This window comes from Hippopotamus amphibius, chromosome 11 (genome assembly GCF_030028045.1).
Source record: "Hippopotamus amphibius kiboko isolate mHipAmp2 chromosome 11, mHipAmp2.hap2, whole genome shotgun sequence".
Lineage (NCBI taxonomy): Eukaryota > Metazoa > Chordata > Mammalia > Artiodactyla > Hippopotamidae > Hippopotamus > Hippopotamus amphibius.
This window is the reverse complement of record NC_080196.1, coordinates 86533640-86560193: the sequence shown is the minus strand read 5'-3', so window position 1 is coordinate 86560193 and position 26554 is coordinate 86533640. Positions and strand designations below refer to the sequence as shown.

The 26554-nt window shown below is 40.6% G+C and overlaps 1 protein-coding gene across 9 annotated transcripts in view; it reads right to left on the bottom strand.

Annotated features, from left to right (window-relative positions):
- SETBP1 (SET binding protein 1) overlaps positions 1 to 26554 on the bottom strand; it is a 364368-nt gene that overhangs the window by 7823 nt on the left and 329991 nt on the right. For 5 of the 9 annotated variants that reach the window (XM_057698086.1, XM_057698090.1, XM_057698087.1 and 2 more), the window contains one exon: positions 21125 to 21295. In XM_057698086.1, coding sequence (XP_057554069.1) covers positions 21125 to 21295 — 171 coding nt within the window. The other 4 variants (XR_009047901.1, XR_009047902.1, XR_009047900.1 and 1 more) reach the window with 4 other exon arrangements.

Below are 26554 nucleotides of genomic sequence, written 5' to 3'. Positions count from 1 at the left end.
AGTTTCGATTTTTAAATCGACCATTGCAAATACGGTGACATTAAGAGCAGGTCTCCATGTCAGAGCCGAGCTATTTACCTTGTCCACAAAGTTTATGAGGAAATGAAAACTGGTCAGAAATGCACCACAAAACTCTTGGCATTATTCCAAATAAAAGTTCCACTTGCAGTTTACCTTCTTTTTAGTTTATATCATCCAAAGAGATGAAAATGCTATATGACACATGCAGGTAAAAGGAAATCATTTTGGGCAATTAGTTGGCAATGTTTGCCTGGAAAACTCCGCGAGCTGAACTGGAGGTCATTTGGGGCAAATACAACCAATGGATATTTCCTCTCAGTACTTTTTTTTTTAGCATGACATGTCAAACAAACAAAAAGGAACCTAGTAGCTAATCCCATATTCAATAATTTGTTATATGCTGCATAATTTTTTATTAAGCCCTTGCATTGAAAAATGATTATGAAATAAAAATGTATTCTGAGTAATATAAACCTACCAAACAATAATAAAAATATCATAACCAACTCTTTTGTACCCACCATTCACATTTAATAAACATTAACTTTTTGCCACGCATGCTTTATTTTTTTTTAAGCAAGAAAACGTTACAGTCAGCTGAGCCCTGCTTGAATTTGTACTTTTCTGCATATATGTGAACCCATATTGGTAAAAATTAAAAGTCTGAAGCTACCTAATAGTTATAATTCTGTAAGGAAGTGGGAACACTTGCACAGTGTTGGCAGGAGAGCAAATTGGCACATTTTGGTGAGTGATTGGACAATAACTACTAGAGTTGAAGACATGCCCAATGCCCCAGAGGGCCCATGGCCAGGTCACCTCCTTTGCTCATGTGTAACAGGAGGCCAAGGGTGTTCCTTAAAGCTCAGTGCATGTGACAGAAGACAATCTAAATATTAATTAAAAAGATAATGAATCACAGTGATATATTCAAACAGTGGAATATGACATATCTGTTAAAAGGAATAAACCACAAATATATCAACATGGTTACATCTAAAAAAAATGAATTACAAAAAAGCAAATAACAAAAGTGTTTGTAAGCATACCATTTATGTAAACATAAAAACATACAGATCCCGTGAATTTTTATTTCATTTTCAATGTCCAGGTGTGAAGGTTTAAAGTGACTTCAGTGCAGATTAACTGTGAGTCAAAGATTGGGTGGATGAGATTTCCACATTTCTTCCCTCCAAAGCTACCTCATGGGACTTTATTAAGCCTCTAGAGCAGCGCTGTCCAATAGAAACACATGGGGTGGTGGAACTGGTCTATACCTGTGCTGTCCCATACAGTAGCTGCTAGCCACATGTGGCAACTGGGCACTTGACATGTGGCGAGTATGACTGAGGAACTGAATTTTAAATTTAGTTTAATATAAAGTTAAATAGCTGCATGTGGTTAGTGGCTACCATACTGGGCAGCTCAGCTCTAGACCTAAGTACCATGGAATACAGAGGACACAGAGGGATACCTTCAGTAAAGCACAGATTGTGAGAAGCTCTGGGCAAACAACCTGGTGCCTTCAATAAATACGCTGCAAGGTTGGGGGGGTGGGGGTGGAACTGTAAATTACAAGAGAGAAGAGATAAAATGATCATATTTGGATGCCAATTTAAACAAACTGCCAAAAAGAGATATTTTATGAATCCATGGAAATTTGAATAATGTCTGGGCATTTCTTGATACTATATAGTTATTACATAACTTTCTTAGGTGTGATAATTGCATTGTGATCATTTTTTAAAAAGTATTTGTCATTTATAAATACATGGTAAATTATTAATAGATGAAATCATATGATATCCTCTGTGACTGGCTTCAAAATAATAAGGGAGGCAGGAGGGTAGTGGAAGTATTCCTAAAGCAAGATTGACATGAGTTGTTTATGCTGAAGCTGAGTGATGAGTACACAGAGGTTTATTACGCTATTCTGCTACTCTGGTATATACTGTCTAGTTCCATAATACATGGTTAAAAAATATAAACGATTAGTATTAGTAAAACATCTTTCTTAGGATCTTAAGACTGGTGGGGGCGGTGGGGGGGTGCTCTGGTTTTCATACTCTTGGGCTCTATTTCACCTAAATAACTTTAGAAGAATAAGAAATGTCCTCAGTAAAGGGCATGCGTCATCTCCCTAGAAAACTCCTGCTGGTAGCTACCCTCCTGCTGAATGGGATAGAAGAATGAATGAGCGCTCTGGGTTTTATGTTGTGACCAACTGCATAAACATATGTCATGGTCCAATCTCCGTTGACGTCCTCAGGTGTTAAGACTTAATATCCCTCTTTCTCACATTACAATTTTTGAGGGGTTTCACATCTACTGAACATCTGAATTTTATTTTGTCCTGTGCATATTATCCACACTTTCAGTGTAGGCTCATTACTTAGTATCTGAAGAGCACCAGAGTGCAGGTCAGTAGGAAGGGCTCTGGGCAGGGACAGCTGGAACCAAGTTGGACTAGGATGAATGCTCTTAATGTTCCCTTCTGTATTTAAAGATTGCTATAATTCTTTCTGATACTCATCATCAGTTGCCTTACCAAATGTGAGGTGGCTTTCCACAACATTTATTTCATCTAATAATTTTGAAATCCTAACGCGGTGGAGAGGAGGGCTTTGGACTTGGCCGGGTTTGATATTCACAAATCTTTCTCCTTATTGCTTATGATTTCACTGTCCCTCTAAATGTTAACAGATTTTTCTCTCTTCAAATTGTTTCATTATTAGACAGTAATTTCTGGGCTCTTGCAGCGAGATTGATTCCATATTTGCTCTCCTTCGTATAATTGTCCTAACTCTTGCCTGGTCTTTGTTAGTCTTAAAGAATAATTATGAGCGGCCAAGGCAAAATATGAATTCATTTCTTCATAACGCTGCAATGCAAATCATCTTGTAGACTTTTTCCATACTTAAAATTGACATGCAAATGATTGAGTTGGTTTTGGTCCAGATCTAGATTTTCTCCCTTTGCTCCCATTATCAGATGATTGGCTCATCAACATTTGTTGATTTTGCTACTTCTTTTATGATAATCAAACACTGGACTTAGCACTGCTTTTGCACACTGACTTTACAGATGTCATGTAAGCACTGTGAGCAAGATAAGGGCTAATGAGGCTTAGCTGTATAGAAGCTTCAAAGAAATAGGTGCTAATGGTTTGGAGACTTTGCCCATGTTCAAGACACATTCTAGTTTATAAAGTTTCGGATAGGTCAGAGAGGGAGGCAAATTTATCTCTAGACTAATTAGAATTTTTCTTGCTGTTTGAATAGGGAAGGTGGAGAAAATGTTGGAGACTGTTGAACTGCCTGGAGTGGAGTTGCCCTCTAGGTAGACAGGACTGGAGCACCATTGGCCTTAGTCAAGACACAGAGCTGCAATGTGAATTGCTTTGTATGCTGATACATGTTAGAAGATTCTTCAAAGGCAAAGGCCATGTCTTCCCTCTGTAATCCCAGAGTTATTCACACAGAAGTACAAGATCTGGTATGTAGTACATGGCCAGCAAATACAACTTCAAGGGAATTGAATTGTTTAATGTTCTCCCATGAAATTGTGCATTTTTTTTTTTTTTTGATACTTTGGTACTTAACTCAGTAATGATCTCTTGTTTTCCTAATGCCGCTTTTTATTTTCTAATGGGATATATGAAGCAACTTGCCTTGACATGCAATCTTTCTTCCTTCTTCCTTAGAATTTAAATTAACCTTCTGTGTCCTGGTCTTAAAAGCTCGTTCGAAAAAGATGGCAAGTTGCCTTGGCTGGTGAGGCCTCTGTTGGGCAGGGCACATCAGAGTTGCTGCCGGTCGTCAGCACACGTGCTGTATACAACTGCTTTCCAATTTGAAAGCCATAATTTAGAATTAAGGGTTAGCAGATGTGGGGGACTTGTCAAGATAGAATGGTGCTTCCATTCTGTTTTTAAAGTCACCCTAATACAGTTTGGGGTTTCTTTGAAAATGTGACTAGCTTGTTTAATGCACAGTAACTGCTTGACTATTACACAACAGATTCCTCTTAGGGGTTTATTGTGAAAGAACATTCTATCTCAGCTACAATGGCTTAGGAGACCCTGGTCTTTGTTTTGCTCCTATTTCACATTTCTTTGTGGGAAGAGTGAAGGTAGGAGGTGAGGAGAGCAGTTTGTTTGATGGAGAGGTGCAGCAGTGGATGTGTGCCTGTGTGTTTACGTGTGGGTGCTCCTCTCTGCCTCTCCAGATCTGATTCTGTTCTAAATTAGCAGCCTCTCGAGTGGGGTGCATGTTCCCAAGGAGGAAACTGGGCTGCAAGAAAAGCATATTCATATTTTAATTTATATTTCTCGTATCTTATCTGAAAAATAAGAACTAAGGTAAGCATTCCCATGCTTAATATATGGAGCAACGGTGGGTGATGCCCTTAATTGGGCTGCATATCAGATAATGTGTCACCTGTCACAGTTGGGCATGAGGTTCCTGGGAGGAGAAGAGACCACATGCACTCAAGAGGCTGATGGCATCCCATCAGTTTATTCCCTTCAGGTGTTGTCAGGTCCTGCACGTGGGTAAGTTTAGAAAATTAAGACCTTTAAACAATAAAAAATACTTTAAGCAAAAATAAAAATACTTTGTAATGAGATCAGGAATAGCCATGAAATATGTTATATACCACACAAAGTTTTACTGGTTACCTTGCAGCAAATGGTATAAAAGAGCTGCTATTTTCAAGGATGAATTTGGCAATTTTCTTCTACTTTGAGAGAAGGGTTCTAAATGTTTTCACCTTCTCGGTGCTGCTGATGGGCTGTCTGTAATGTTACCTAGCAGTTGTTTAAAAAACAGAAAAACCCTTAATGTCCCTTTAGGGCAAAATGCGTAAGAAAGCAACAGCTTTCAGAAGTAAACTCATACTATGGAGACAGCATTTCTTGAAATTGATTGGAAATGTTTCTATTTTTGACTGTTTTGTTGCTGAAAATGATATTATAACTTATCCCTAAGTATGCAAATTTAAAAATCTTGTAAACAGGGTTAACCTCCAAAAGAAGGGTTTCGGAGATCTGAACTCATTAAAAAATGGAATGCCTTTTGGTATGCTAGACCATCTGACTGTTAATAAAGGAAGTTGGTTAGTCGAATTTCAACAAAAAAAACCTTTAGTTAATTGATGGATGGGATTGAAAAAAATAGTATGATTTAAGCAAGATGATGCATTTTCTCCTTTTGGATCTATGTTTATGTAAAATATCCTTTTAACCTATAACACCTACTAACAAGTAATGAAACAAACTGAATTTGAAATGAGACCTTCAAATTGCTTAGCAGGGAGTTCCTAGGTAACACAGTAGTTAAGAATCCGCCTGCCAATGCACGGGACATGGGTTCGATCCCTGCTCCAGGAAGATCCCATATGCCACAGAGCAACTAAGCTCATGTGCCACAACTACTGACCCTGTGCTCTAGAGCCCTTGAGCCACAACTATTAAGCCCATGTGCCACGACTACTGAAGCCCGTGTGCCTAGCGCCTGTGCTTTGCAACAAGAGAAGCTACCACAATGAGAAGCCCACGCACCACAATGAAGAGTAGCTCCTGCTCACTACAACTAGAGAAAGCCTGTGTGCAGCAATGAAGACCAAATGCAGCCAGTAAATAAATAAATAAATAAATTTATTTAAAAAAAATGCTTAATCATAAGTGTTAAAAAAAAAACCCAAGATTTTCAAAAAGAAGTAGTCACAATCACTGGGTCCTCTCTGAAACATTTTTAGAAATATTAAAATTAGTATAACATTTTGATGACAGTGAAAATATTTTTGTTTCGTTAATGAGTTAAAGGAAATTTAAATTTATTTTAAGAATATTATTTATTTAGGATTTATCTCACCTTTTCAAGTTTACATTTTAAAAGAAGAATGCACATATTCTAAATATGTAATTATAAGGGGTAACTGTTCAAAATTATGTTACCAATATCACCTCATGATCAAAAATCTGAACTGCTTAAAAGTTTGTTTTTGTTTTTCTACACTCTTGAAGACTTTATTCACTCAGTATTTAATCCTAGAGGAATTTAACTTTCTATGAGTGCATGGCCTAGGAAGCCATTAAAGGTTCCTGAAGACAGCATGTGTTCTTCTTTGTACCCCACATAACAAAGAGCACAGCTCCTTTCTCATAGTAGATGCTTGATTAATAGTTCCTGCTCGATTGTTTCAGATTGTAAATCCTAGAAACCAAAGCCTAATATCATTGATCTTCATATTCCCTAGAGCACCTTTAATTGAATTGCATGCAATTCCATGGCAGTCAAGAGTGTCCTATCCATGGAGAGCCTCTGGAATGGGATTTGATGCTGACCTCCTTTATTTGGTAAGGCAGTTCTGAGGTTTTCAGAATCTTTGACTTTTCTGACCACAGAGAAGTAATGCCAGTTATTTCATGAGCCCGGGTTTTGGACATACCACCTGTGGCTTTGGACAGATAAAGGCAGCAGTAACTTGTCTCCAGAGAGAGACTAAGCCAAATAAGAACACTGCCAGGTTGCTCAGAGAACCTCTGAGGTTCTTTGGCCTGAGAAAGTTGGGTGAAGGGAGTGAGCTCAGAGATCAGAGAACTAGAAACGGGCAACTATATTGGCCTCCTCGGTGCACTGTGCATATTACTAGTAGGAATTGCCCAGGATGAATCCACAGAAGAATTTTAAGTCTGGGAGTTTTCCTGGGCGGGGCGGTGATACTTATTAGGGTCCGAGTGGCTTGGTGAGGAGTGAATTGTGAGTTGGGGGCACTCATAAACTGAGGAGTACTAGAGCCATTTAGCCCTGCTCTGCTTCAATCAACTTTGGCTTTTGTATGTTGCATGTGGCTTAAGCCCCAGCAGACTGACTAGACAACGTGAGAGGATGGATAGAAATGCAGTTAATGCCAAAAAGTTTGACGCTACATCTGTTGAGTCTCACAGCTTGCCAGGTGGTCACGCGGCGGGGGTGGTTGCACCCTCTCAAAGGGCTCTTTATATTTCTTCTTTCTTTCCTCTAAAATGTGGCTTAGCCGTATCCTTAACCATAAATACCATCCCTTATATAATACTCCAACTATTGTAGATGCATGTTCATACTTGATTGAGAGAGATTTTCTTTCTTTTAAGTTTTGAAAAAAAAAGAGAAAAACAAAAAGAACAAAGAATAATGTAACAAACATGATCTTATAAAAATTTTCACATTTTTAATATCTGGGCTCAGATGAAATAAATCCTTATTGACCATGCTAGAAGAATTACATCAAGAATTACATCAAATGGTTGGTATTCATGTTTTGTTTTCTAACTGATCTTAATAATTGTATTTGTTTACTTAAAACCCAGACATTTGTTTACAGTCTGATAGAAAACATATTGACCAAGAGAATGAAGTTCTCACCTTGACTTTTCACCCTTCATTTCTGTGCCTTCAGACAAATCTCTTAATTGCTTGGCAGGACCTTTACTTCAGAATAAATATGATTCTATAAAAATAGTTATACACTTCCAAGTCTTCCCCGTTCTAGGTAAAATAGCCTCAATTCCTTCATCTGTGTTTCATATGAGATTAATTCTAGGCTATATTTCATTTTGATTACCCTCCTCTGGAGATTTAATCATATGACAAATATTACCTTAAATTTTGGTGCCCAGAATTGAACTGATTTTCCAAGTATAGAGTGATGAATGCATAAGGCACTATACTTCTGTAGTGAGCTACATACTTTTTATGTGAACTACATAAAAACAAACAACCAAGAAAAAAACCTGTGTGTGTGTTTTTTTTTGCAACATCACACAGTTGGTTCATATTAAATGGAAGCTCAATTAACTCTCTTAAACACTTTCATAAGTTCGGGCACCAAACTTGGCCATTCCTATGTGGAACTGGTTTTTGAGCTTAAATGCAAGACTTCTATTTAAATCTGCAAAATTCAATTTTATTGGTTTTAGTCTATTGTGAAAGTCTGGAATCTTATTTTTGTTTTCTCAGAGAGGGCCCAGGTTTGTGAGGTTTCCAGAGAATCTGAATACCCTCATGTCAACTTTCCCTTTAACCCCTTCTAGGCATGATTTATGTGACTCAAATGCATGCTACTGTTTTTCTCTTTATTGAAGTTTTTCAAGAAAAAATGTCAATTTAGACAATAAAATATCCCTGAATTCTTCATAAAACCAGAAAGCAATTTATACGCATTGCTTTAGACTTTCACATATTTTTGTGTCTGGTTAGTAGACGATGGATGTACCACAGAAACAATAACTTTGCATAGCCTACAGGTGTATACCCGACTCTATTATTTCTGCCAGAAAGGATATTGCATCTGATGTTGGAGTGGGGAAAGAAAAGTCTTACAGTTTTCTTTTATCCAGAGGCAATTCTCTTGCCCTAGTGGGAAAAAAAAAGACATAAACAAAACAAAACAATACTAGGCGTAGTTCCAGTGCTTTCCAATTTCAGCTGGAATTCAGTCAAATAAAGGCCTCTTCCTAAAAGCCGTGAAGGACCCTCATTTCAGTGTTAATCTTTCTGGTCCCTGTGCATTACTTCTCTCTCTCTGATAGCACTTCACATAGTCTGTCCTGTTTAAGATTTTGGGATTAATCTGCATTTACCTCTTCTCTTAAGTTGTGTTTTCTTAAGGCACAAGGACCATATCTTAGCCATTCTTATTTACTCTTAGAACAAACATGGATTGAGCCCACTCTGTACCAGGTGCTGTGCTGGGCACACAGTTCCAACTCCCTCCTGCTGGGGACCAGCACAGAGCTCAGATTATTTACATGAAATGGAGTCAATCCATGGGACTCAACCTAAACCAGCACATACCATCTATTTTGTAAAATCTGTGTGTAAAACAGAAAAGGATGTATGGAAAGGGGTCCAAATCACTGTAAATTAAACTAGATCCTCACATATTTCAGCTGTTCCCTACTCTCCTCAGAGCACCATTAACTGTTTGGAGTATCCCAGCTATGACCCAAAGCACTGAAGTACTGTGAAATACAGACTGAAATCCAAACCACCCCACAGGAGAGGTGAAGCTTGGATGACAAACACAAGTTTGGAACTTATGAAGTGCCATTAAGAAAACCAGCTTGAACATTTAAGTCCACTGACTGATTAACGCTATGGGTTCCCCGGAAAAGGGAGACACGTACATATTATATATTAATTACGTAACACCAGAAATGGGAGAGACAGAAACAGAGGCACAGGAGGGGTGGGGAGGTGGGATGAATGGTCTTTTCCTTGCTGAACGTTTGGAGCAGAATTATAATGGTTTATTGTGGGGGAGTGGTCGTATGGTCCCTCAGCAAAGTAGCTATACTTTCAAGTTCTGAGCACTATCCCAGTAGCTCAGGGGTTTTGTTGTTGTTGTTGTTGTTGTTGTTGTTGATATACCCCCTTTTTTCCCCCACCAAATATAAGCTTGGACAGACTCAAGGCAGCAAATACTCCTTCCTCAATTTAAGATTTGACAATTTAACAGGAAAAAGCTCATTCATCATCTTTCCTTTTTAGAGACCATAAATTATTGGCTCATATACCATGTGGCTTGGATTCTAGGAAAAGTTAGTGTAAACAAACCCAAGTTACAATGCGTGGAGTAAGAGAGTGAGTCATAAACAAAACACAGACATATGCTCTCATATAAATAAGGGCCTGGATCATCAACTTCCCAAAGTCTGCTTCCCATTAATTACACAACAAAATGAACTTTCCATATGTAAAGCCCAAATCACTTAACTCTGGCAACTTGCAGTAGACAAAGACCAGGATTGTACCTAAAAGGCACTGACAAAAAACCAAATTTTGAAATAAGGAAAGTCCTCTCAAAATATCTTCAGATATGGGAGGGCAAGGAAATCCATGGGAGGAGTGTTTCTGAGCACTGAAACTGTTCCCAGCAACCCAGGAACACTGCTTGAGGCTGGTCTGATCCCCTGCTGAATTTAAAGGTAATATCAGGCTTACTCTCTTTTGTTCTGAGCTCTGTCATCTTTATGGGGCGAGCCCTGGGTCCAGGCCACACAGGGTGTTCACAGACATGGCTGGAATCACTGAACAGTTGAAATTCCCTCCATGAGTACCTTCTCTCTGTCCTTTGAAATTGTCCATTGGTAGCACATACTTATGTTTCCTTACTGTTGTATGAAGGCTATCTGGTTTCTCTCTTAGTTTAAGGAGGTTGCAAGGAAACAGAACAATTCCTAGGGAAGAGGATTCTTCAACAGCTGAGAAACTCTGAGAGATGATAAGCAGCTAAATTCTCTCCTTGTATCTCTTTCAAACATAGATCTCATAAAGCAAACTAACACAGTTACTTACAAAGGACATTAAAATAACAGATGTCACATTTTAGGAGTCTTGGGTCAGGGAGAGGGGAGAAAAAGATCTTTTATTCTTTGCTGGGGGTGGAGTGGTGTGTACGTGTTCTTGCATCATTCATTTACTTGACTGTTTTTGTAGCATGCGCTCTTTATGTCAAACCATAGACCATACAAGGTAAGTGGACAGCATCATCTCTGCTCTCATATGAAACTATGGGACAGGGGGGTAAGTAACATTTTTGGAGAGTCTATGGTGCGGTCTGCAGTATTTCACATATTTCCTCATTTAACTGTGATCACAACCATGTGAAGAGATTACTCTCTATTGTCCAGAGATGAAAACTGAGACCCCAGAGGTTAAATAATTGCCCCAAGGGGCTCAAGGATTTAAGCAAGGGTTGCCCTATTTCAACATGAGTTTTATACCATATTTCCTTAAGAAAGCAAAGAAGACAGGAGCTTGACAAGGAGAGAGAAAACATGAGTTTCCCTGTTAATTTTCTACTAATGACAGCATTAGAACACCAAATTTCTCTCTGTTTCACAACTTCAAAGGCCTCTTCCAATCCCCAAATTTCATAGTTAAATAACACAAGGTATCGCTATAGATCACCTGCCTTACTTCTACTAGACTAGGCCTTCTTGCACACTGTTTTGATCCTGCTGCTTTCTCCAGGTCAACTGCCTTTAAGGGCTCCCTATAGGGAGCCAGACAGCCCATCTAATGAGTGAGGTTGGCCAGGATTATGAAGGAAGGTAGGGGGAACAGGGGAGGACAGGGGAAACTAAAGAGAATATGGCCCATTTAATGGGGCAAATGGTATTCTGTATCAATTGTTGTTGCCAGGTAGGAATCCGAGCTCAAAGTTATCAGATAATCTGAGTTTCAAAAAGCCAGAACTGTTGATTATTATGTACATCTTCTGATGTTTACAATCTGCAAGTTAATTTAAAAAATGTATAAAGCTATGTAGACCAAGCAAAATACAACTGCAGGCAGCTATTGGCCCATGGCTTTATTTTGCTATCGTCATCCTTCAGATGGGTCACCAGGACTCATTCTAGAATTTCAGGGATTCTAGGTTCTGACCCCAAATCTCTCTTCCAGCTTTATCCGTCACGATTTCCACGTACACTCCTATCTTAGAGATGTTGTAAATCTGTCCTTCCTGCTTCTGTCTGCTTATTTAATTTGATCTATCCTTAGAAGCCATCTCAACTATTCTCTTCCCAGATCATCTCAGTGTCCTCTGAGCTCCGTTAGTGCCATTCAGTTGGAAACTCATGATTTATTGGTTGCTAAATGATAGCTCTGTTAGTATCTGAGATTGTTATTCAATCTGTTCATTTAAAAATATTACTTGGCCATCTCATGTTTTAAAGTCAGGCCTTCCCAAATACTGTGAAAGTTCCCCTAGGGCAAGGGCTAATCTTTACTTGTATGTATCATTGTGGCAGGTACTTAAAAAATATTTGACAATTTGTAACAAAGCCTTATAGAAGTTCCAGTAAGAGGAGCTCAATATGAAGCCCTAGCAGGTAAGGGGGCTTTGACTATGCCCTGAGATAAGGGTATTTGGAGGAGGTAGTGAGGATAAAACTTCTAAAGATAGTTAATGGGTGTTATGATCTGAGTCATAACATGACTAAATTATGACTTAACATGATTAAATCCTGGCATGACATGACTTCATTTTTGACGTGAGAGGGGTCATGAAATAGTGATATACTGTTTTGAATATGTGATTGTTGTTTGCATCTGCTGTTTCATTGCTTTCTCACCACTGCCTAAAAAGCAGAAATTATTTTTTCCATTTCACTGATGAGGAAACTGAGACTCAGAAGTCTCATTTAGACTGTGACTCATCTAAGGAAATGCATTAAGTGCTGCAGGCTATGCAATAACACTGGTGCTTGAATTCCAAATCCAGTTTTCACTTTCCATCCTTGTGGTAGCCAGAAAGAGTCCATGTTTCCTAATTCCTAGCGGGTGATGTTTGTAATTCAGTTCACTTCTCTGCACTCAACTTCTTCAGCTGCAACATGAAGGGGTTTGCAGAGATCCCTTCTAGTCTATTCTAATCCAGTCTTGTCTAGTCAATTAAGCAACAGGAGAAGGAGGCCCCCCTGGAGGTGCTCTGGGATTACTCCAGTGACCCTCAAAGGTAGCGTGGAGAGGGCTGTGGGTGAGTTATACCTCTCTCTGTGTCTGTCTGTCTGTCTGTCTCTTTGTCACACCTGCCTGTTCTCTCTAAATTCCTTCTCCGGTCTCTTAGACTGACTTACAGTCTGCCTGGACCACTAAAGATCATTCTTAATGACAGCCACTACACAGTTCTTCCATGTTGCCTGAGGCCATTTCCGCAGCAATAAGCAGGAAAGACCCTTGTTCCCCTTCTCCACAGCTGGGCTCAGTATGCCAACTTCGCTGGAACCAAGAAGTTCTTCAAAAACTCTCCATTAATTACAGGAAACCCAAAGCACTGTCCCCCCTTCTCATTAACACAATTGCTTTCAGTTGCCACTAAATTATCTCACCACCATTAAACCAACAATCTAATTAGACTCCTGGAAATGGATAGAGCCAATGAATAAGGCAGGCGTGTCACTCTCATCTCAAAACTGATCGTAAAATATTTGTGCCCTTTTGTTCTCATCCACATAAAATCTGCCCTGGAAGAGTGTCCTTTCATTCTCTCCTATTTATAAGGAGGAGTTTGAATATTTGATATAAAATGAGTATCTTAATGGAAATCGCTTCACGTATGGGAGGCTTTCTTTCCCATGTTTCTGAGTGTGGAGTCCTTATGACAATTTTCTGAGCGTGGAGTCCTTATGACAATAATGGTACCTGACTCCCCCAGCCTGTGATGCCTCACAGCCAAACCTCCCACTGGGCTGCAGTGGAGGCGTGAATGATACTATTACTGGGAAGAAGATAAAATGTATTATTATCATTATTCTATTTTTAAGAGGGTCTGACTGTAGCAAGAGGTGGTTGGGAGTATAATCTGTACAAAGCATTCAGCGAAGATAAATTGAGTTAAACTTCTCACAGACACAGCACTTTCCAACCTGTCATTAAACCTTCTGTCTTTCCTAAAATCTCAGCTCTGGAGAGCGAAAAATTAGTTAAATCCAGTCCAGGCATGTTTACTGAGTATCTGCTATGCACCAAGCACTGCACGAGGTTCTTGACACCCAAATATGATTATATGTAGCTTAATAACAATGTTCCTGTGATTTTGTTTCTCTTGTTTCCATCCCGTTTAACCCAAGGTTCTGGGAATTCTGGGATACTCAGTACTCACTGAATGGGACACATCTTAAATAGGAAATGGTTGCTTCCCTCGGGAAATCAATACTCTGGACACAATGCAAGACTAGCCTATATAAGATAATGAAATTACACCTAGGCCAGTGTAATCTCCAGCTTTCCATTTGAGAAGCTTATCCTGAAAATCCCACAGAACTTGTGAGTGAAGGGAGTCATTTAGGTGTACAAGTTCCTCCTTCCCTGAATAAACACATACCCATGCACTACGCACACCAGGCCATATAGGCTGACTCTAACTTGAAAATAATCTTCCCTGGGGGACATTCTGGCGGATTAGCTAGGAGCTGCTCTGCCATCACTGTACAGAAGATTCTGGAGGCCTCAGGGGTCCCTCTCAGGTTGCTCCGTCTGCGGAACAGTCTCAGGATGGTTTGCTGTTTCCAGGGCTGCCATGGAAAATAAAGGCAAATCACTGCCTCTCAACTCTAATGAATATCATGCCAGAGTATGTGTTTTCATGCACCAGATGGTTTTGTGCAGGGAACAGTTGTCGTTCAATGCATTTTGACTAATATTTAATGATTAGCTATTGCTTGCCCACCTCAGTGCTAGGTACTAGGGTTTCAAAGTCAAATAAAGGCTGACAGTAGGGGGGTGGACAGTGCAGCACGGGACACAGACACCACCCTAAATGTAGGGATCAATGATCAACGGGCTTGTAGGGAGTGGAGCACAGAAGACGTGGCATCTCGCTTGGCTGTGGGGTGATTCTCAAAGTGGGTGTAAGGGAAGGCTTCCTAGAGTTGAAGGCACCTAAGCTGAGTCTTGAAGAATAATCATGAATTAGATATCCAAATAGCTTGAGGAGTGGGTTAAGGAGACAGGGACATTCCAGGGAGGAAAAGAGGTAACAGCAATAATAATAACAATAGTAGCAGCAACAATAGCACAAATTTGCTGAACTCTTCCTATGTGTCAGTTGCTCTTTTAAGATTTTCACAAGGATTACCTCATTTATTCCTCACCACAATCCTCTGCACTGGGTGGCATGCTTTTCCCCATTTCACAGATGTGAACACCGAGGTCTGATCACCCACCTGCTTTAGTGCAGTACTGAGCTTCCAATGCAGGCGATTGGAAGCAAGAACATTTCATTTAACTAGAGTATTGCATAGGCAATGAGTGGTGTCAAGAAAAATGAGCTAAAACTTAGAAACAAGGCAAACGGAAGGGTGCGTGTCCTTTTGAAGTCTTACTGTCATTTTATAGCCCTGCCCAAGGATTATTAATTATCCAGGGAAATGTATCTTTATTGAATTCACTATCCACTACTGATTAAGTCCCAGATTCTACCAGGTAATATATTAACTTGTAGATTTTTGCCCAGAAAATATGCAAATGATTTCTTTCCAGTAGGAAAGATAAGCCCATAGTTTATGGTTTTACTGCCCATTAGGACATTAACTGAACAATCTCGCTCCACATTTTTTTTTCAATGCCTACATTCCTGTAATGCCCTTTTCTTCTAGTTCTAATTCTTTTTTGGACCAGCTTTATCACCATGTTGGTTTCCTCATTAAAGAGCTGAACGAATCCTTGACATGGGTTTTAAGTTTTTTTGCAAATTACACTCACAGTGGGGATTCCAAAGGAGTTTGGTGCTGGCTGACATTTCCAAGGAGATGGGGTCGGAGCAGAAGGCAGGGGCCAGATTCTGGAGAATTTGGTGCTTCTTGGGGATGTTTACAGCCTTAGCCACGGAAACATCTCATTTTTCTAGGATGTCCAGTTTAAATCAGAAAAGAGCTTATTTTCTCCTTTTCAGGCAAAAAAATGGAGGTTTTTCAGAAGACCTTTGGTGTGATAGGGTCTTCAGGAAAGGATGGAAGTTCGCAACCCTGCTGGGTCTCTTCATGGCCCAGATTCAAAGGGAGGGGCTCTTCCAGAACCTCATGTCCAGTAGAGCTCGCTAGGCAAACAGAGTCATTCTGTGCTGCTGCAACATGAGCCGGTAGGTAGCACTTTTCAGAAAATTTGAACAATTTGTTTTTAAAATAAAGCTTTATTTTCTCTACATCTTTTTGAACATTTTCTACTGTATATTTTAAGTGATTAATCTGGACTTAGAGAAATTTATTTTACAATTTGTTGACTTCTTTGGTTTGTATACTTATGACTCTTGGAACTTCCAAATCCTATTAACTTGCACATTTATTTGCTCTATTTGGAAAGACAAGACTTTTGTTTGTATTGAGCCGTTATTTTGGTTAGGAGCTTCAGATCATGACACCACATAGAACAAAAAACATAAAATAAATTACTTTACAGTTTTGAAATTCCCAGTCATTGCTTTTTGCATTTGTACCTGGATATTATTTCATCACTTTGGGTCCCTCTCCATAAATGGCAGTTGGTTAAGAGAAAAATCAGGCATCCTGGGATTTGGGAGTTAGAAGTAATTTTCATGATCATTTTTCTCCAGCTACTGGATTTCATTCTGATTCCATTAGAATTAAGAATTCATTCTTTAGGGACTTTCTAGGTGGTGCAGTGGTTAAGAATCTGCCTGCCAATGCAGGGGACATGGGTTCGATCCCCGCTCCAGGAGGCTCCCACATGCTGCAGAGCAACAAAGCCCGTGCGCCACAACTACTGAGCCTGTGCTCTAGAGCCCGTGAGCCACAAATATTGAGCACATGTGCCACAACTACTGAAGCCCACGCACCTAGAGCCGGTGCTCTGCAACAAGAGAAGTCACTGCAATGAGAAGCCCACGCACTACAATGAAGAGTAGCCCCTTGCTCTCCGCAACTAGAGAAAGCCGGTATGCAGCAAAAAAGACCCAATGAGGCCAATAAATAAATAAATAAATTTGAAAAAAAAAAAAAAAAGAATTCATTTTTTAATTTATAAAGATAATTTTTCAAGCTTAAGATTTTGCACCTTGATTGCAGGTATCAGCCAGATTCCAACTGGGCCAATAGTTTGGTTTAATAACTAAATGGTTTACCTAATATGTCCTTGCTTTTAGAAGCAAAATGTCTAAACATTTAATAGACATGTGAAATTCTTAAACAGGGCAGATCACACAGTTTGAGAGAATAACATATTAGCCTTGATATGAAACAAACTATAAACTAAGAGCTGTGCTCCCTCCCCTGCCTTCTGTCACCTCTAACAGGGTTAGATTTGGTTAGCAGGTGAGATTTGGTGATAGCAACCCTGATACATGTCTTTTTTCCTACTTGGATTTAAGATGAGAGAATATCAGTGTGTGTGTGTGTGTGTGTGTGTGTGTGTGAGAGAGAGAGAGAGAGAGAGAAGACAAAAAAGAAATGTCTTCCTGTTTGCTTGTTTTTCCATCACTACTACTCTAGACTTTTCAGGTGCACAACCAAACAAATGTTTTTTTTCTTGGTATTTTATGAAGTTCCTACAAAATTTGTAATTTACTTAATAATAGTCTCATCTTAAATACAAGCTGGGGGGCGGGGCACATTTCAGTAGTGAAATCACACACTCTCTACACATCACATCACCTCCCTGAGAAGTAAATTCAATGTGTAGAAGATCAGAAAAATCAGGCTGACTTATTCAGGTACAGATTATCCCCAATCATTATTGGGACAGTACAATAGAAGTTATTTCAAATTATGCATCATTTTGAACAAAATTTATTGAAGCTTTCACTGCATTAGCCCTAATTACTCACAATAATGATACAGTGCTCCCTTGAACCCGACCCCCTTTGCTGTGCCTGGGGACTGCAGCTGATCAATGGCTATTGAGCAGTTTGATCACGAAGGCTGACCTGCTTGAGCACCAGTGGCAGCCACTGCCTCCCCTCCCTCCCAGTAGCTCACAGACTGACATGCTCTCAGTCTGGCCACCCTCTCCTGCAGCTCCTCTTCTGCCTCCTCCTCCAAATCAATAACTTCATAATCAGCATGAGTCCCAGACTCGGAGAAGCTAAAAAATTGCCTTAAACAAACAAAAACACACACATACACACACGCATGAGCTAGAAAAAGACAAATTTTTCAGCCTCTGACCCACATTCATTTCTTCCAGATTGTAACATTTATAAAATAAGGTGGGAAATGTTCCTTTTTTTTTCTTTCTTTTACCAAAGGTCACCTGTTTGAAAAAATACCATTAGGATATAGACTGATTAAATTTTTGGCAATTATTCCCTAACAACTTACCACATGTCTGTCAAAGGGTTTCCTTTGGCTTGTCTGGAAGTTCCAATATCAAGCATGTTTTTCTCAGACATCTACCATCTTGTTTGGTACTGAATAAGCTACTGCCTCATAACCAGTCATTTCACTCAGTGGTTATTTATCGAGCATTTACTATGTGTCAGGAACTGTACCAGATATCTTAGTTTTTATTATTTTTTTTAAAAAAAAGGACTTTCAAATTAATTGAATTATTTTAGTATTTTAAAAAATCTCAATAGGGAATTCCTTGGTGGTCCAGTGGTTAAGACTCCACGCTTCCACTTCAGGGGGCATGGGTTTGATCCCTGGTCAGGGAAATAATATCCTGCATGCCATGTGGCATGGCCATAAAAACAAAAACATACAAACCCCCAAAACCCAAAACTCAATAAATGATTTCTTAAATTAATTTTGCTTTATAAGCCACTTAATTTTACTCTTCTTTCCTTTTTCTTCTCTGCACTTATCTGGGTCTTGAAAACCATTCTGTGGAAATGATGACCTATCGAAAAATAAGTTGATTTCTGTATATAGTCAGAAATAATTCTAAATTACCTTATTTATAGTGAAAAATGGGACTCTAAAGAAAACAATTGAGTTGTCTCATCAGAAATATGTATGACTAATGTACAAGCACCCAACTGAATGAAATCAAACCCAGAAGCTATTTATTAACTGCCTTCTGTATGCCTGACTTTGGTTAAAGCATTAAATTATGACTTTCACTCACTGTTCTCTAAAAGAAGTAGAAGTCTGTAATTAGGGAGAAAGAAATCTGCCTTTGCTACTTTAGGCCTATGTCAGAAATGAGATTCCACTGGAAATCAGGCAGTAAATCAAGAAATTTGGGTTCCAATCCAACTGCACGACTTCTGGCAAATCTCTGAACCTCAGAAGCATCAATTTCTTCACGTAAGCCCAGGCTGTGTGACCCTAACGCTCTTACGTTTGTGGGAAGACGTTTGTCTGTGGGGAGTAGAATCTCAGGAAGGTCTAGCCTTCAGCACCTGGAGCAGATCTTTAGCCTTTTTTCCTGCAAAAGTTCTGCTCAGCAGCCTAAGATGTGGAAATGGACCAAATCTGTGAAATTCTCATGAGGGTCTCATTTGAGCACTGCCAAAAATAAACAGCCCATTCCTATATCCTGAAACAGGAGAGCTCTGGCTCAGCTCTGATTACCAGAGAGGCAGGTTTAAATGTTTAATACCCACCTGTTTCTACGCCCGTTTGGTATATTTGTAAATTATTGAACACAAATAGAGGAGGCAAGCCCATAGAAGCTTGGGATCCCAAGAATGCATTCTCTCACACAGCGTGGAAAGAGTTCAGGAAAGGAAAATGGGGGATCACCTGTCTTTTGCCTTTGGGAAATATCTGTGCTTGGCAAGCAAAGGTGGAAACATGCAGGCTACTTTTTAAAATCCATAAAGGGAGGTCTCCAGAGCTTAACTGACAGGGTTGAATAAGCAACTATCTGGGTGGGTATGCAGACCTTGGCCCAAATCTTTCTCTGCAGCCAAGGGATGAATTCCCAGAGTTCCAGGCACGGCAGCGGTACCCACTTCTCTGTCCATAGCTGCCCTCCCACAAGGTGCTGCAAATCTCAGGGGCAGCTTCTTCCCCCTTCCTCTGTGACTCTCCTCCTAGGACCTCTTCTTGTTCCCATTGCTGGCATCATTTACCTGGCGTTTCCATAAAAAACTTTTCATTTCACACCTAGCATGTGAAAGATGTTAATATTCTTGATCATATTTGAGAGATGACCCCATTTCTTCAGAGCAAGATTTCCCAAGTGGCTGGGAAGAATACCATTTCCAAGAGCTGTTAAGAGCTATTCCCAGAAAAATGAGTTTTGTGGTCAGGTAAGATCATGAAATTCTGTATCTCGCCCCACTGGAACTTCACAATGCACACTCGTCAATTAAAGGCTCAGAAAAACTCTGCAGAAAGGAAGCAGGTAGAGTGCAGCATTCTTCACACTCACGTGACTGTGAAAACATCTTCTATCACAAAACACCTACCAATATTTTGTGAAACTCAATTTGGGAAGTGTCATTCCAAACATCTCTTTCTGTTATTTCAGTTGGGTTCATTTTCTAATTACCAATGGTCTCCATGAAGGAGGTAGGTATGTAGGTAAACTGAGCTCTCTGCTTAAAGCAATCTGCTGAATTAGAAGACGAGTTTAGAGTGAATATCAATGAGTGTCTTCTTGGGCTTCTACTCATAATAGGCATTTCCAAATACTGCAACATGCTTAACATTCACCAGTGCATCAATTCAACACATTCTATGGAATGTGCCATCACTCTGTGCACCATGAAGACAGCAAGGATGTAAATCACAGATTCTACCTCTGAGGTACATACAATTCTGCCACAAGAGAGAAGTTAAAGAGAAGCATCTTGCATGTAGTCTACGGGTGGGTGGTAAATGCATGGCAGAGACCCTGGATGTTATGGGCATTCAGAGGAGGTGTGACTTGCTGGGCCTTGAAGATCTGTGGAATGTGAACAGGAATTGAGTCAGGCTGTCCTAAAGAAAGGTGTTAAGTCAAGTCCAAGGCCTTCCTTCTTGGCAGTAGGGATAAGTGTGGCAAACTGGGTTGGTGCAGTACTACTGGGAGGTGATGTGGGGAGCAGCAGAAGGCAGAGCACGTGGGATGTCTAAGTAAGGAGTTTGTATTTTATAAACTGCCAGTGAGGAGTCTGGTGACTATTGAGGAATTCATGACATCGTGAGGTAGAATGAATCAAGGCCTCAGGGAAACTGATTACTGTCTCCCAACCATAGTGAGCACAACAGGAGGTAGTGAAATGCGGTGGTCCAGAGCATGCGTCTTAGACCTGAGTTGGATTCCCGACTGTCCACAGGTTCCTGTGGCAAATTTCCCTACCCTTAGCTTCCTCTTCGGGAATGAAGACACATGTATTTATTTCACGGAGTTCTTTTATGAGTTACATGAGATGTCATATATCAGGTCCTATATACAGAGACTAGTAATTACTAAGACTTGATAAAGAGTAATTAATACTATTACTGCTAGTCACTGACCTTTGCCTCCAGCTTCTGAGATGCTCTCCTTCCTTTCTTAGACCTTCTCCCACTTGAAAACTCCAGTGTTGAAACAGCTCACATGCTTGGTGTCTGCAGGAGCTTGGCTGAGCAGAGGACTCTTACCTGTATTCAGCAGCACATTCCCAGAGGTCTTCTCCATGCCCACCTTCCCTGGGGTGAACCCAAAGCATCTGAAGTGCTCACCTGCGTCCGACGTTGCTGCAGATGCAGCAAGAAGAGATAACACTGGGGCTGGTGGGATTGCAACACTGTCCACTGCAGCTGGCTTCTTCCTGGTCATCATGGTGGATACTGAGCCCTCGTTCTTACCATGTGTTGCTGTTTGGTCCACTTTTAGGTGGGGACTTGGTATCCCTAAAAAAAAAAACCCCAAAGCCTGTAGTTACTTTAAAGAAACAGAAAGACAGATAACATACAATTTGAAAGTGACCTGAGGAAATCATCAAATGATTTGACCTCCTTCTAGTGTTAAGAATGACATTTTAGAATGTTTAAAGAAAAAACAAAAACAAAAACACAAATTAGCAGCACGACTGGTTTTGGTTTTGTGGCTGAGGTTAGTGGTGACAACATTGCAGGTGGGCTGCCTGGAAGTGGGGGTCGGGGCACAGGCCTAATGCAGCAGTGGAAGCCATCATGCACGCTTTACCTTCCATGGGTCAAGAAGCCTATCTTTACAGAGGTTGTGGGGTGCACAGCATGGAGAGAAGTGGACCCCACCCTAGCGAGGCTTCTCATCTCATCCAGCTGGGGAGACAAGACTAAGTGAAAGGGAAAAACTGGACGACGAGTATGGGCACGCCTGCGTGTTATTCATTCTAGGTGCTTGGGGAGTTCTCAGGAGGCAGGGACTGGCGTGGGAAGAAGTAAGGAGAGCCTTCCCAGAGCTCATGCTAGAGCTGCAAGGTTGCAGGAAAGGCATTCTCGCTGCTGAGAAGAGTGTCTGCTAAGTCAGGTGTGGGGAATGAAGATGGTCCAGATGAGAGGCCAGCCTTCTGGAGTCAGGAGATGCCCTGTGGGGACAGGTGAGTAACAACAGTCACTAGGCCAAGTGAGAGCTGAACTTGGGGGCCTTTGAGTGTCTGGTCATAACAACCACATCTTTATGATGCTGAAAAGCCTGGGTAGACTCTTACGAGGTGCCTCTGTAAGGGCCTGGAAATGTACTACATACCACATTTTATGAACTGTTCTGGAGCCTTGTTTGCTGGGCTCGAATCCAGGCCCTCGTAGTTTTCTGCTATGTGACCATGAGCATGTTACTTAACCTCGCCACGCTTCAAGCTTCCTCAACTGTGCAGATGGGATGCAACTGCATTACCTCACAGGGGTGCTTGGGGCATCCATAAGTCAATCGACGTAAAGGGCTTAGAACAGTGTCTGGCACATAGTCCGTGCTATATAAGTGTTTCCTGTATGGTTATTCCAATTATTACCACCATCACTATTATAACCTGGTCCTCAGGCCAAACTGAAACCAGCCAGCAAAGGCTCAGCTCTCTTCCCTGACATGACCAAGGATTTCTGGACACCTTCTACATCTTCAGCTGCAAAAAATGTCACTCCCCAACTCATAAGCTCAGAAGCTGGAGGGGTCTGAATCCATGTCAAATGGTCACCTACTCAGAATTTCTTTCTTTGTAGGCTACATGTCACTGACAGCAACAACAAGAAATGGGGCTTTCTCATGGTAGTGCTTGAGCTTTTTTTCCCATCTCAAGTGACCTGAGTAACAGTGGTCCCTCCCAGAGTAACAACTTACCTCCACAGTGAGGTCTGCTCACTTTGGCCTAATGGCAGCCCTGTGAAGCACGTAGTGTGGAGGTTACTATTTTCTTAATGTTATAGATGAGGACAACACACTTCGGAGATGTTAAGAGATAACTGACTAAACTCATACAGCTCTTAGTGTCAGAGCTGAAAGTTTTTAAGCAGCCAGATGCTAACCTCAGGGATCACCTTGGTCCACCTTGCCATCTTTCAACATCTGCCCATGACCTGGTCTGCCAACAGCATGCTTCACACTGAGGACACAGAGGGCCTAAATCACACCTGGGAGAGGCACTTGTAACCACCTGAGGAAGAAAGGCTGACATTTTCATTTACCTGCTACTACCTTCCTCCTATTCTCCATCCCAATCTCTGAAACTTCCACTTAAGGTGTTGTAAACAACAATACCATTTTTCTTTTTTGATTTCATATTACATAGTGTTTTGACTGTGGGAGTGGACAAACATCAAATTCTATGACAGAGAGAATGGAAAGCACAACCATCAAGAAATTAGGAAGTGCAGCAAACATGTATATGATCCCCGGATGATGCCCGTTTGTAAAATACACAGGTGTGCCAGGTATAGACAAGGTGCACAGATGCAATATATGTAAAATGCAAACAGAATCTTCTGCAAGGAGATACATCCAAATAGTTAACCATGGTTATTCTGAGGAAGGAGAGCACAGGGAAGATTAGTGAGGGAGTTTTTACTTTTGCTCCTTAGCCTTTTTTGTTGTTAATATTTTTTAAACCACAAACATATATTAAACTCTTTTTCCATTGAGAGAATAAACGTAGTTTGGAAAGAATGTACAAGTCTATCATAGCATGGTCATCTGGATACACTGACTGATGTGCTTGAATAGTAGGCTGCTAACAAATCTGTAACGGGACCACAGGCCTGAGTGTGATGAGAATTCCCCACTGTGGTACTCCACGCTGCCCTGGCACTCTTCCTATCAAATGGATGCAGGCGTCCTTTGCACAGCACCCCTCTGGAACTCTAAGCTGCCAGAGTTCTAGTGGATAACACTCCTTTGGAAAAACTCCCTGATCTGTCTGTCCTCTTTGTACCTGTGGACACAAGTGGGACAGTTAGTTCTTTGGTCAAATTATGATATGTGCAGGGAATGAGTCAGAAACAGGATTGGCAGGCAGATATTTAACTCTCACTTGGGAACACAGTGATGTCAAGCCATTTTAGTTGCACCCTTGTTCATGTAAATGTTCACAATCCACATCATTCCATTAAAGCAGATCCGATCACACCTCTATTGGGTGTACTTTGCTACTCAAGTGTTCACGGTCCAGAATAAGTTAAAAGTAATAAAATGACACTTAAAACATTCTATAATTCAGATTGTCACTATTTAGCTATCTTGAAAACCCTAGATAATTTAGGACTTTTAATATTATAGTACTGTTTGCTAGTTGCCATTCAATGAAATTGAAAACAAATTGAAAAAAGAAAAATTCCTAATGTTTTCTCTGACATTTTTCAGTTTTGAAAGGATTAGGGAAACAATCCCAGAAGTAGTATATGTGGGCAAGAATATGAGATAAACTTTAAACAAAGGCTAATATCACAGTACTTGTAATCCACAAACTGTCTGAGAGCAGAGGTCTCAGGAGACTGGAATGGGTAAATTCTCCTTGGAAGAGAGCACTGGGAAGGCTGGCCACTGGAAGCCTTTGTTTTTGCTTCCCTTCATTCCAGGTGGCAGCTGATGCTCCATGGAGAGGTACGCAAAGGACCAGATGAATGTGAAACAGTTCAGAACCAAGTTCTCACAAACTCTGGGTGATGAGGAGTGCTGGGACATTTGGCAAGTTCCTTCCCAGAATGGGCCTGGCTGCTCCCTCCATGGGAGGAAGAGTTTTGAGGCTGGAGATCAATTATAAAGAAACCCAGATTCAGCACGGTACTGACCGGACCACTGAGATGTGGCAAGGCTGCTTACACCAGGGCATGAGGAGGGGTGAGGATGGCTTTGATCTGGGAAAGAATCACTATGTCAAATTCAGCCTGTAGACTGCATGGAGGGCACACTTGGTAGATGTGTTCAGAGCATCCCCAAACCCCAACGCAGGACAAATTGTACCGAGGCTTGCATCTCGGGAGGCCAGCACATTTTTTAAAGCAGGGAATAACGATGCTAATAACGTTATGGATCCAACATCTGTTCATAATTAAGACCGAGAAGCCAAGAGGAAATAAAAAAAGTTAAGCCTATATGAAAACATTCTACTATAACCTGTTGACCTCTATTGATAAATTTTTTAAAAAGTCTGTAGCTGTAGCCTATCGAGGGACAGTCACTCATTTCCAAAGGTAATTTCTCATAGACCACTTATCCTCCTGAACCTCTACCTGCACACCGTGTTTGCATTAGGGACTTGATTTACGGATTCTAACTCCTCCGACGCAGAAGCTGACTTCCTGTTGCCTTGGTTACTTGGAGCTCAGTTCAAGGTTAAAGTACTCCCAAATCAGAATCAGTGGCAGGCGCTGCATCTAGCGGCCAGGTTATTGACTGCCCCAGGATGTGGAAAGGTCAGAGACCAAAGCACTGTTTACTGCCTTAAGGGTGAGTCAATATCGAGTCAATAGCTTCAATATTTTGATTCTGTTTCTTCCAAAGTAGTAGTTGCTGTTCAATTACCTCTTCCCCAGGTTGCTCAAGGTTACAGGGGTCATGGAGGAAAAGCAGGGTCTATGGTGGCTGGCTTTCCTAGGATCTCTTTAATGAGCTCTGTGACCTTGGATAATAAAAACCAGCCTCACCACAGAGTAATGTGTATGTTGTTCTAGGTTTATAAAGTTAGTTATCTACTTATTTTCTCTATGGGGAAACAAACAAACAAACAAATCTTTGTGGGACAGTTACTATTTACTCCTCTTTTCTAGATGAGAAAATGGAGGTTCAAGGAGGTCAGATAACTCATCTAAAATCACACAGCTGGTAAGAAGTGATAAGAACTAGATCCCAACTCCTGGTTGAGTCCTCATCTCAAAATTTCTTTAAAGTAAAGGGGCTGATAGAATCGTCATCCAGTGATCATATGTAATTCACTTTGTAACATCCACTACAGAAAGCAGTATATCTGGAAAATACTATGCAATTAATATAGGCTTAATTATTTTTTTAATTCTAAGATTTGCAAATGCAGATGTTTCCTGGAGATAAAACTTAGGATGGCACAGTGGGAGAGGCTGACACCAGTGGGGTGGTTAGTTCCTTCCATCACCTTCCTGACCCTTTCACTGTAGAATGCAGCGCTTGGCATGGACTGAAAGGCATGTTTGGTTGAGCAGTCAGTGACTTTTAATCTTACAAAGAGCAGTGACATGCATTATGCTATTTGCCCCTTGTAGCATCCCTGTGGATGACAAGAGGCAGACGGTGAAACTCCAAATTCACAAATAAGAAAACCAAGACACAGGGGACCAGGTGATGTGCCCAAGCTCACATATTACATGTGCGAAGAAAGCAGTGCTGAAATCCATGCCTCTTGACTCAATTCAATGTTCTTTTCTGTCCCATAACACATTGACTTTGGGTAAACCAGTAAATAATATATTTATCACAAGAGGAAACTCATCTTGGAAACTTGATTATAATTCCTTTTCTCATATACTGGTTGTCTGTTTGAATTCTCCCATTGCTCTTTTTTTCTTGTTTGCAAACGAACTTCACTCATGGTAATAAGGGGATATATGTTACAGAATAAAGTGAATCAAGAAATAGATACCCTTGGGATTTGGAAAACAATATTTTTCTGTGCCAAAGTCAATAAAAATGTTATTTTTTGTTTCATCATCTTATTCATTAATTCA